Below are 10,823 nucleotides of genomic sequence, written 5' to 3'. Positions count from 1 at the left end.
TTTGGAGTCTGTGGTAAAATGAACTCCATTGTTCCTGGCAACAAAAATGCCTGTTCTTTGTTGAAAGGAAGGCAAAATGACAGTGATAAGTTTGCTCAATTCACAGTGAACACACAAAACAGTGAGAGTGCCACATGTCCTTTCATCTTGTTTCAGGATGTGTTTAGGGAAGGAGGTGTTTGGAGGAAACCCATCGATAACATTTTTGATGAATGTGATCACCAGTGAGGACAGAGTGGATGGTTACAGCCCCCATTATCTTGTGTTTCTCTGTTGGTTTCCCTCCTTTTTTTAAATTTTCAACTTGTGGGACTTCATGTTGCCTCAAAACACACAAGGTACAGGAATATGTCAAGACATCGTTTTAAAAGTGATGGCAGCTAACATGAGCACAGCATTTTTTCTTTCCTAAAGTTGCTTGTGAATGCCCATCAGGAGTATGTTGAGGTGGTAGGAGACTAAACATACTAGAGGCTTTCTCTAGAAAATAAGCTCATGAAAAGAGGAACGTTTGATTCCATTTTAATTCTCATTTTTACCTTTGGTTTTCTGCTAAACATTACAAAATTCCCATAAAATAAATATGATCAGGACATTGACTGAAAAATGCATTTCACTTTTCTCCAAATACTGTTCTGCTGTGAGCTAAGAGTTGTTTAATTTAGATAAAGTTTACCATTAGTATCTGCATATATACTTGAATTTGCAAAATCATATGTATTCTAATGAAGTTTTTTGTTTTGTTCAAATCCTCATTTTTTAGGGGAGTGCTGTTCCATCAAGCACACTTTCCATCTGGGTGGCCCTGGCTTGTGTTCCTAGTACACGCCATTTGAAACAAATTCTTCAGGGTGCTTCTCATGCATTCTCTTCTTATTCTTTCTTTTAATAGTCATTTTAGTATCAGAAGACATTACATGCTCTCCTTCATCCTTTCCTCCAAGCAGGAATAATATTGTGAGAATTTTTTAGCAGGGAAATGACCGTAGGATGTAACCTACCAACAGGTCAGATGTGTGCGGGTGGATTGACAGCTCTTTCCCATGTTCCTTAGTCAATGGAGTCTCCTGCTGACTTTGGGCAAAGATTTGACTATGCAAAAACCAGTTGGGGTGTTTTTTGTGTTAGGAGGAGTGGATGAAGCTGCAGTGTTCAGTATGAACCAGCTACAGCAAAACCTGTTTTCTTTGGCTGTTTTTATTAAACTTGTGTTCAAGGTAAGCAATGCCTACGTAAATTGCTTCTCTTTTGCAGTATGACGGTCGTTGCTGTCAGAGATGAAGTTCCAAACAGAAGAAAGCAGAAAATGAGGAGCTGATAGAATTTTGACAGCGGGAATTCAGTAAGTCAGCAAACACATTTTTATTGGCTTGATGACTGGTCTGCTGGTGGTGCTGTCTGGCTCAGCCACGTACCAGCCAGGTGGCTCTGCATTCTTTTATTGGTTATTGATAGGTCAAACACAAAGCTTTCAGAGCATCAGATGTTTTGACAAGTCACTTGCTTTTCACTATTTGTGCTGGGTGACAAAGCCCCTCTCACGAAGATCTGACACCTGCATGGACAAACTCTTAATTAGTTACTGACTTTCAGTTAGAAAACCTTCCCTTTTAACTGCAGTGTAATTGTTTTGTCTGTGCTTGTGTTTCGCCCACACACAGTGGGTCATTCTCATACATTCTTATTCCTTCAAGAAGTTCTGCTTCAAGTAAAAAGAAACACATGTAATCCAGGCTCTCACTATCATGTCCAGTCTCACTGTTCATGAAACCTTTCACTAAATGCTTTAGCACACACTTCACATAGAAGCGATTAATGTTTCAAGCTTCTGACATTTTATTGACATTTTGGGTTCAATTCTGATTCTCCTGTCTGCTTGCAAACTTGAAAAAAGTGTGGTCTTGAAAACAGAAGAGGAGAAGAAGAATCGTCAGTATTTTTGAAGACTCCTTATTTCTGTGCAAGTATACAATATATATCTTTAATAAAAGAGCTGGGCTAAGGGGGTGGACTTATTCATTTGTTCCTCTAATGAGCTATAAAGCTTTCATCATTCCGGAAAATAGTTTCAAGGAAAAAGTAGAAGCTCTGAGGAGTTCAATGTGAATGTTAGTTCAGTGCTTAAAAATTGGTTTTGGAATTCTGGCATTTTGTGTTAGCTGAGTCAGAAAAGCTGCTTAACTCTCCTTCTCAAAAACTGAAGGCTCATCAGGAGGTAAGTCGATTAACTGGGTCCAAATAGGCCCTCAAAAGAAGCTGCTTGCCTAATGACCTTTTACTTCCACAGATTTTTATGTGTCTATGTATGAAAAAGTTTTCTGTAAAAGATAAAAAGATTAGATTTTCCCCAGTTCACCTGTCTTTCAGTAAGGAGTAGGAGAAATCAACACACTAGTACTGGAGTTGCCAACATGGACTTTATCCTTCTGCTAGAGTCCTTGGCTGAGTCCATGGAGATACACACAGGTGGGATCTGGCAAACTGAGTACAAAGCTTTTTTTCAAAACAAAATTATCGTGCTCCTCATGAATTTGAACTTTGATAGAATAAGATAGCTGGACCTATCAAAGGTTGGTACTTGCTAAAATAAATGGTATTTGTTTAATGGTACTAAGTTATTCAGCATAGCTGTGTTGAAATCTGCCTGCAGAAGGTTATAGAGAGATGTCACACTGCTGCCTGTTTCGTGAAAGGGCAGAGAAAACAGTTTCAGTAAGCTTAGTTATACCTGTAATCTTCTGGATTCTTCCACACTGAGAATCTCCCTCCCTAGAAATCCACAGGGATTGTGAAGTCATCTGTGCACTGACTGGCACCAATGGTTATTATTAAAAATAATTTAACTGCAGGTAATATTAAAAATCAATTTTAATTATAGTTTGCAACCACAGTTATCTCAGGCTTATTTCTACAGGTGGCAAAACTCGTTTCGCTTTGGCACACAGAAACACTATACCTATTTGCTGACCCCAGAATTTCCATGGCAGTTTGTATAATTTCCAAAGGGTCCATTTCCTGTGGAGTCACTCATAATATCCTGTTATAAACAGGAATAAATGCGACGCTTGGAGCAAGTCTGCAATATCAGGGCAGTGTTATGTGTAACTTTCCTGGGATTTTCCCAGGAACATTATTATGTGATAAGAACAAAAGAAATGCAATCATTTTAGAATGGGAAGCAATCGATAATCAAAAGCAAATACAGCATGGGTCATGCATCTGTTACCTTATACAGGAGCAGGATGTTTATATTAGTCAATATTCTGCACCAACAGAGAGGTTGAGGCCAACAAACTAAAGTTTGCATTCTCTATTCTTCTAAGAGTTAGAAGTATTTTTTCAGGGACTTTCCAGTATTTCTTCCAATGACTTCATCTATAGTTTGCAGCATTTATACTTTTGAGAGAAATATACTTACAGTATTACAAGAACAGTAACACTGAAGTTCAAGGGAACAAATTACAGTTTGTGATTGAAAATACTTTTGATACAAGAGCAGAACTCCAGCAACCAAGCATGGGAGGGGGAGTTTGAGGATAAGGAAATGACATTGCTTGGTTGGTTGGTACTTGCCACTCTCCTCTTGCCCCCCAACCAAACTTGTTGGTGAAAGAAGGAAATAAAAGTGGTTTGGAAGGAAGGTTAAATAAGGGACCAAGAGAATAGCTGAGGAGAGAAGGGACATGTAAACACCTCTGCTACTTTTCATTGTGAGGAGTGTAGTGAGATGAAAGGAAGGGGATGAATACACATGGCAGCTGTAAAGTGGAATGGCCTTCTGAGAGTCTTGCAGAAATACAACTTAGATGCTAAATGAAGTGGCCAAGGGGAGCAGAAACTTTCATGAGATTGGGAGAAGGAGGAGATGAACAAGGACATTTAGTTAACTGCAGTGAAATCCCAGGGTCTGTCTCTCCATTGTGTTGCAAGTGTTCTGGCTCTTAATCACTGCCTGCTCAGCTTCTTGGTATGTTACACAGACGTGCAGATGTACACACACAGAGACACTTACGGCATAGTCTGTGTGGTTCCAGAGGGTGCCGTTTTCCCCTGGGGCTTCTGCATGGTCTGATAACTGAAGGGCCACAGGGCACATTGTTTAGAGCTGGAGTGCCCTAATCGCTGAAGTAACCAGTGCTGCACCCTCCTTTTCTTGAGCTTTCCCCCTAGTCTGACCAGGTAGGTGGGATTATAGAACACGGTGTATCTAGAGGAGTCATGCAGTTCCTAACGAGAGCCTTCATCCTGGTTTGCTGTATTGAAAACTCTTAAGGGGTGAGCAGAAAGGAACAAGTTTGTGTAAAGAACCTTAGTGGTTCAGCTTTCTTATAGTCAGTTGGATCAGAAAACAGGTACTTTGCTACTTTCTATTCAGATCATGTAAGATAGACCATGAAGACAAAAAGCAGTTTGGATGACGGAATTTTCTCTTACTTTCAGTCCCCAAAAAGGAGAACAAACCCTCCAGAAATTACTGAGTCAATATCCACACCTGTTCTACCATGTCTGAACACAGCTTTCCTAATTGTGTTCTTGCTGGCAGCACATTTAGTAAATCCTGATCCATATTACAAGAAGAGATTTCTTCAAATTATCAGAGAACTTTATTTTTACTATTTACTTGCAGTAGTCAAGTCCTCCCTCTAACAGCAGCAGGTTACCTAGAGTATTTCCCAGTAAGTGAGGACTGGTGACTTCAGTGCTGATGACTGTGCTCTGGATTTTGTCTGGATTGGTTTATGCTGCAATTTTTTGCACATTAAGATTACAAGCTAACTCTGTGAAAGCTTTTCCAGCTCTACAGGCAGCTGATTTTTTTTAGTTGTTTCTTACTTCAGCTGACTTAAAAATATAGTTAATTTTGCTTCCTAAGGAGTTATATTTTTTATTTACTTTACTGGCACCTGAAGAAAAATTACATTAAGCCAAAGAGTGGTAACAGAAAGAGGGAAACTCAGCCTTTATCTCATTTTCAATAAGAGAACATACCCACTTCAGAAGACAAAGTGGTGCTAACCTTACTTTGCTCTCCTGGCCTTGTAGTGCTTTTATTCAGGGTTATAAAATTGTCATGCAGGGACACAACATGGGCCAAGGAGAGGATCAGCATCAATCTTACTGAGAAGGGTCTTCAAGAAGAAGAAAGCCAGAAACAGCTCTCTCTTATTTTACTATCCCGCAACTACCTGGCAAAAATCCTTCTGCTATTGTAAGACTATCTAGATCAGAGGTAACAGTGACATAAACGTGTGCATCCCTCAAATAAACAGGTATACTCTAGTTTAAAGTAACAGCCTTTAAACCTGTGCCCTTTCTCTCCTGTTCCCATTTCCCTTTCTGACCATCTTTAAAAGAGGCAGGCATTGTGTGCTCAGCACTCTGCATTCCAGGGATCAGAATAAGAAGCGGTTGTTACACCAGGGCAAAGGCTTGCTATTTGGGTACCCAAAGTAAAGATCACAAATTCCCATTTGGATAGTTAAATGGTGGCCTTTTGATGTAGTAGAGATTTACAACTCTGGGGCTGATCTGTACACTGGCAGTGCTTAGGTGTCTGAGGGTAAAATTCTCTTGTCTGCAAGGGAGTTAAGGAAGGGGCCTTGGCCTGCAGCCCACCCCTCCCCATGGATCAGGAACAGCCAAAAGAGGAAAGTGAGCCCTTTACCCTACCTAAGGATTTGTTAGTGTATTCAGGAATGTCAGGTACCATGACAGGGGAATTATGGTACCATGGACTGAAAGGTTTCATTTCAGTTCCAGAAATCAAACTGACAAAGATAAAGCAGACTGCTTCCAAATATAGCAAATGAAAATTTAAAACGTCAAACATAACAAATGGATTTCTCATATAAAACTTTTAATAATACATTGGTAGGAGTAATTACATTCACAATCAATTTCTGTGTATGTAAGTGCAATTTTTTGCGTTAGCTGATGGAGTAGCTAATTAGACATACAATCAAGTACAGAACAATGAGATTGTATTTCTTCAGAAATTAATAGTAGGAATAAAAAATCCAGTAGAAGTTAAATAAATTATAATAGTTTTCTTTCTTGCATAGAAACTACTCAATAAATACGTTCATAAATACCATGGAAATCACAATACATAAATACCAAACACAGTGTTACATGTTCTGTAGTTAGGTTTTTCAAGTTTGACGTTACAGTTCACAGTCTGGCCACAGGCTGACTGTGGTTGAGGAAGCTGTTGTTGACACAACATACTAGTGCACTCCAGGGGAGCAGGAGGATTCATCAGTTTGCTGGTGCAATAGCAAAAATAAACAGTGCGGCAAGTGCATTGCACTTCACCGCTTGTGTTTGGCTGAAGTGGCTGCCAAGGGTTCTCAGTCTCCCTCAGCAAACCACTTTTCCTGCAGTGTCAAGGGACTCTGTCCCACGCACAACACTGACCATTGTGAAAGACTTCCTTAAATACATGCAGTTAAATAAATAGTTAAATAAATAGAACCGTCCATAATTAACATTACAACACGCATGCAGGAGGTGGAAGATGGTGCACTGCCTGAACGATGCTCCTCTTGGTGGAGGAGCAGGAGCAGTTCCCAGATTTTTTCTGTCCTGGTGTTTCTTAGAGCGGTGAGTCGGAATTTTGTTGAGCCCTGTTAAGAGGTGAGGAAAGAGGATTATTTAAGAGGGTGTTCAAGACAGTTTTCACTGCTTAGCATTGCACAAACAGTTAAGGATGGGGGGTCTCTTTCCAGTTCTGTGTGCTATCTTGAGGGACAGTGAGAATAAAGTTAATGTTTCAAAAGCAGTTCCTGAAATCCCAGCATGTGCGTCTGGTGCCCAACTGGGAAACCTCTGCAGCCTGAGCTTCTGCATTGACTTGCAGCAAGAACCTCATGAACTCAGAAACAGGAATTTAGTAAGGGGAAGGTGACTTTTTTAAAGCCTCATTTTCAAAGGGAGCTGAACTCATCAGTGTTTCTGTCCCTGCAGATGAAGTTGCTGGTACTCAGAGGTTTAGTACTGATGTATCAGGTTGAGCAAGGACCCTGAAGCAGGGTCAGAAAAACTAGGACTAATTCTATAATTAAGCAGGAAGTTTCCCTGTTGTTTAAATGTGATTAAGAAGGAATAGAAAGTATCACTAAGAAATCCTACAAATTGGTTTTCTTCTGGGAGTTTTACCGTTCAACTGCCCAAATTGAGAGGGAATGGGACTTACTTGGCCAAAATTGCCTGTATGATCCGCTGTACCCAGGGAGCATTGGGCTCCAAGCACACTTCTCTGCCGTCCTTCAGGGTAGCTCTGCAAAACAGGGGGTGAAGAAGAGTCAGGAAACTGCTACATGGATTGTTTTACTCACAAAATGTATTCTTGCATTTTTACATTAGATAGTTTAAATTCATCTGGGCTGCTGTAGGTCAGATTTGGCCATTTTGTTTTATATATTCCACAAGTGAAGAGACTAGAACCCTCCATAATTGTGTGAGTCTGTGTGTCTGCTCTGAAAGCGGTTGCACATTCCCAAAAATCTCTATCAATATATATAGATGATTGGTTTGGATTTGTTTACATTAGAAAAGTTTCTTACACAATTGAAACCTCCAGTGGTGAAAAAGTGGTTCAGCAGTATAAGGATGTCAACATTTTAATCCCTCCTCTGTGCTATTCAGACCAGGTTAGGTTCATTGTTTCCCTGAATCTGTGTCTGGGAAGTTAATTTTTCTCATTGAGCCTAATAAATGCAAGATTCAAGCTACGTCATTACCTCGAGTATTAAGAACTGACAAGTCCTTGCAATTCATATTCTACCACTAGAAATATTTAATATGTCCCATAACAGATGAACAATGATCAGTTAAGGAATACAGGGTCATAGAGACGGTGAAAAATGTGGTGTATCACTTAAAGCTGTCTCTCCCAAAATAATAACCAAATGTGACTAAATCAGGTCAGCCTGCTCACTGTCATACTTGTGAAGCCCCAAAGTCCTGCAGCAGTGGCAGCAGCAGGTGTATGAAGAGGAAGGAGCCTCTTGCAGAGCTACTTACATGACTTCAACGTTCTGGCAGTGGGGGCCGCTCTGTGTCAGCTTCACATCCTGAATGGATTTCGGAGGGATGAACCTGGAATGAGTGGCTATGCACTGGCACCGGAGCTCTGTTCCCATCCTTGCCACGGTCCTACCTGTGAGCAGAAAGGGCAGATTGGGGTTTAACAGGTGGCCTTATCGTAACTATATCAGACATAAAGCAAGGCTGCTCTATTCTAACAATGTTCTCAATTAAAATATTGCATTTGTCCAAGCTGCCTAAATCCTCAGGGCATGAGTATCAGTAGCTTATTTGTTTCAGAGGAACTGATGCCCAAGCACATTGGAAACTAAATTAAAACGTTTTTTAAAAATGAACCCACATATTTTATGGTTCCTTGTACTTGACTACACTGTATAGTTAATTGCATTATTTGAATATCTGGTTCAAAAACTTGGCCACTCTACAGAAGACAGAGCCTTAGACTTGTTCATTAGTTGGAGGCTTGCCCATGCTTCTCTTCATAGTTTGCTCTCTGTTTTCCCAACTGCATATTACTTGCTTGAGGCAGGATGGTCACCAAGCAACTAATATGAGATAAACTGTTCTCTGTGTGGGAAAGCAGAGAAGTATTGGAACACTTTGGAAGATCCTGTCTCTAGCCACATGCCCTTCAAATGAAACATAGAAACAAAGCAAATGCAAGTTGCATCCTTAAAATTTTTCCCATGAGGTGTCAGTAACTTTTCAGTCCAAAGGCTCTCTTTCTGACCGAAGAGAGGTGCTGAAAAGCTCCCAAACTAATTTACTGAGACAAATAGAAAATTACTCTGCAAGAAGAAGCATCTCAGTAGATGCCTGGACAATGCTACAGCCACGGGGTCCTTGGGAGGCTTTACTTACCTTGAGACACAGCTGCTGAAAGCAGGAGAAGAGCCAGGACAGCCACAAGTTTGCCGTTCATGGTTGGACAGGAGCTTTCCTGTGGGTTGTTCAGCTCTGGTTCTGTGGAGCAGTGAGCTCGTGTCCCGGAGGATTGTTGATGCTGGCTCTGGGAGACCCATCACGCTTATATACAGTTTTGTGCCCAGCCTGTGTGCTCTGCTGGCATGGAGATTGCGTTACAGGAATTTCCCAGATGCAGTAAAAATGAGTCACATGACTGTTGTGAAACTCCTTCCTAGATGACGAGGAATTATTCTGCTAAGAATGATATATTAATTTATTAAAATATGTGTATAGTAGCCACACATTCCAATTGTTTTGGTAGACTTTTGAGAATTTTGTGCATTTACTAATGTATACCCTTGTTTAGTAAGATAACTTTAGGATGGTTTTAGTTACATTTATGCTACCACTTTGAATTATTTTCTTTAGTTCCTTAAACTATTCTTTGTAGGGATGCCAGATCTATACTTGATACTGAATTTCTTATCCCCATCTATGATGACAGCTTCTACTCCCCTGATTTAAGCCATTGGAGTGGAAACTGGGCAGTGCTGAAATCACTATAAAGTTTTTTTCACTGGGGTCAGCATTTTACCTCAACACTCTTTTGATTTAAACTAGTTTCATTTTTGTCTTTTTTTTTCCTGTTCGAGTGGCATCCTACAAAGTAAACTCATCTCTAATACTCTATGTTCGTTAGGGAACTGAGGGTTCAGTATTCAAAGCTGCCTGTGGGAAGGAGATATTGAATCCTGAATGGATTTGAAAATCATTCCTGTACTTTTCATGTCACACATGTTAATGAATGATAAACAGAGGAAGCTTTATAGGCAAAATAACAGCATGACCTGGTGAACACAACTGCTTTTGTTTCCTATGTAAGTCCAGATAATTTTTATAACTTCCTTCTGAAGTGTTTTTGCAGTGACAGGAGCCTTAGGTCTTAGCAAAGGGAGATAACAGTGAGTATTATGGCACTGTTAGACATTTCTGTTAGGGAACATTGTTGTGTGAATGCTGAGTCTTTATTTGCTGTGGCAGGTAGACATTATCTCTTGAGGGAGACAATTCCAAGGGAAGATGGGCTCAAATGCTGATCTGTTACTTAAATTAAGATTTGGGTTTTTTAACCCAGCTGGAGTGTGTGTGATTGCAAGAAGCTGTTCTGCTTTGGTGCTGTAAAAACATTGTGCTTCTGTCATGATGACTTCTGCTGCTTCTCATCTCCACCCTCACAGCTTTGTGGGTTTGGGATCTGTGGATTGATAGAGGCACTTCTCTCCAACTCTGAGGAGTTCATAAAAACTCAGTCATCTTTAGTAGGTAAAGCATTATAATTTATTTCTAGTAAGAATGAAAGATTTCTTATTGTTTACTGTGATACACTTGTCATTAACTCGATAAAAGGAACTCTGCAATGAAAATTCATTTGTTTCCCATTACTATGTCAGCCATCCCAGGATAAAATCCAGCAGCTTTGTCTCTTCTACCTCTTACTGAGTATTGCATTGACCAAAGATTCTGATTCTGACCCCTGAGGATGCTCTTCCTTAGCTGTGTCTCTTAGAGATCTTCACTGAAAAATACGTTTAGTTCTCTGAAGGTGTGAAACAGAAGAGGGTTTTGCCAGGAACTAAGGTTTATGTTTTATTGCTTATATTGTATTATGATGTTTATGTTATATTAATGTGTGGTTTCACTAGCATCAGATTGTAGATGTTGGAGTTTTAACCAGTTTACTTGAAACAAGGCTTTGCTGATTTTTTTTCTTTTGGCTTCTTATCTCTGTGTCTCACACATGTATGCACACACACAGAGGTTAATTCACATTCGATTAGGGGTCCCACTTTTCTATTTGCAGCCTTATT

At 40.0% G+C, this 10,823-nt stretch overlaps 2 protein-coding genes across 4 annotated transcripts in view; one reads left to right on the top strand and one right to left on the bottom strand.

The window, feature by feature from the left end:
• Nucleotides 1-6: 6 nt before the first annotated feature.
• Nucleotides 7-10,823, top strand: part of RASSF6 (Ras association domain family member 6) — a 60,989-nt gene continuing 50,172 nt past the window's right edge. For 2 of the 3 annotated variants that reach the window (XM_027631069.1, XM_027631067.1), the window contains exons 1-2: nt 7-851; nt 1,255-1,342. The gene's annotated coding sequence lies outside the window, so the exon portion shown is untranslated. The remainder of the gene's footprint in view (nt 852-1,254; nt 1,343-10,823) is intronic. The other variant, XM_027631068.1, reaches the window with a different exon arrangement.
• LOC113940020 (interleukin-8-like) lies at nt 5,879-9,210 on the bottom strand. The gene is made up of 4 exons (XM_027631074.1): nt 8,911-9,210; nt 8,026-8,161; nt 7,196-7,279; nt 5,879-6,626 (listed from the first exon to the last, which is right to left on the bottom strand). Exons 1-4 carry the CDS (start codon nt 8,969-8,971, stop codon nt 6,596-6,598), a joined length of 312 nt encoding a protein of 103 aa, XP_027486875.1. The 5' UTR covers nt 8,972-9,210; the 3' UTR covers nt 5,879-6,595.

Source organism: Corapipo altera, unplaced genomic scaffold (assembly GCF_003945725.1).
Source record: "Corapipo altera isolate COAL_440 unplaced genomic scaffold, ASM394572v1 61517, whole genome shotgun sequence".
Classification (NCBI taxonomy): Eukaryota; Metazoa; Chordata; class Aves; order Passeriformes; family Pipridae; genus Corapipo; species Corapipo altera.
This window is presented reverse-complemented; position numbering and strand designations above follow the sequence as displayed.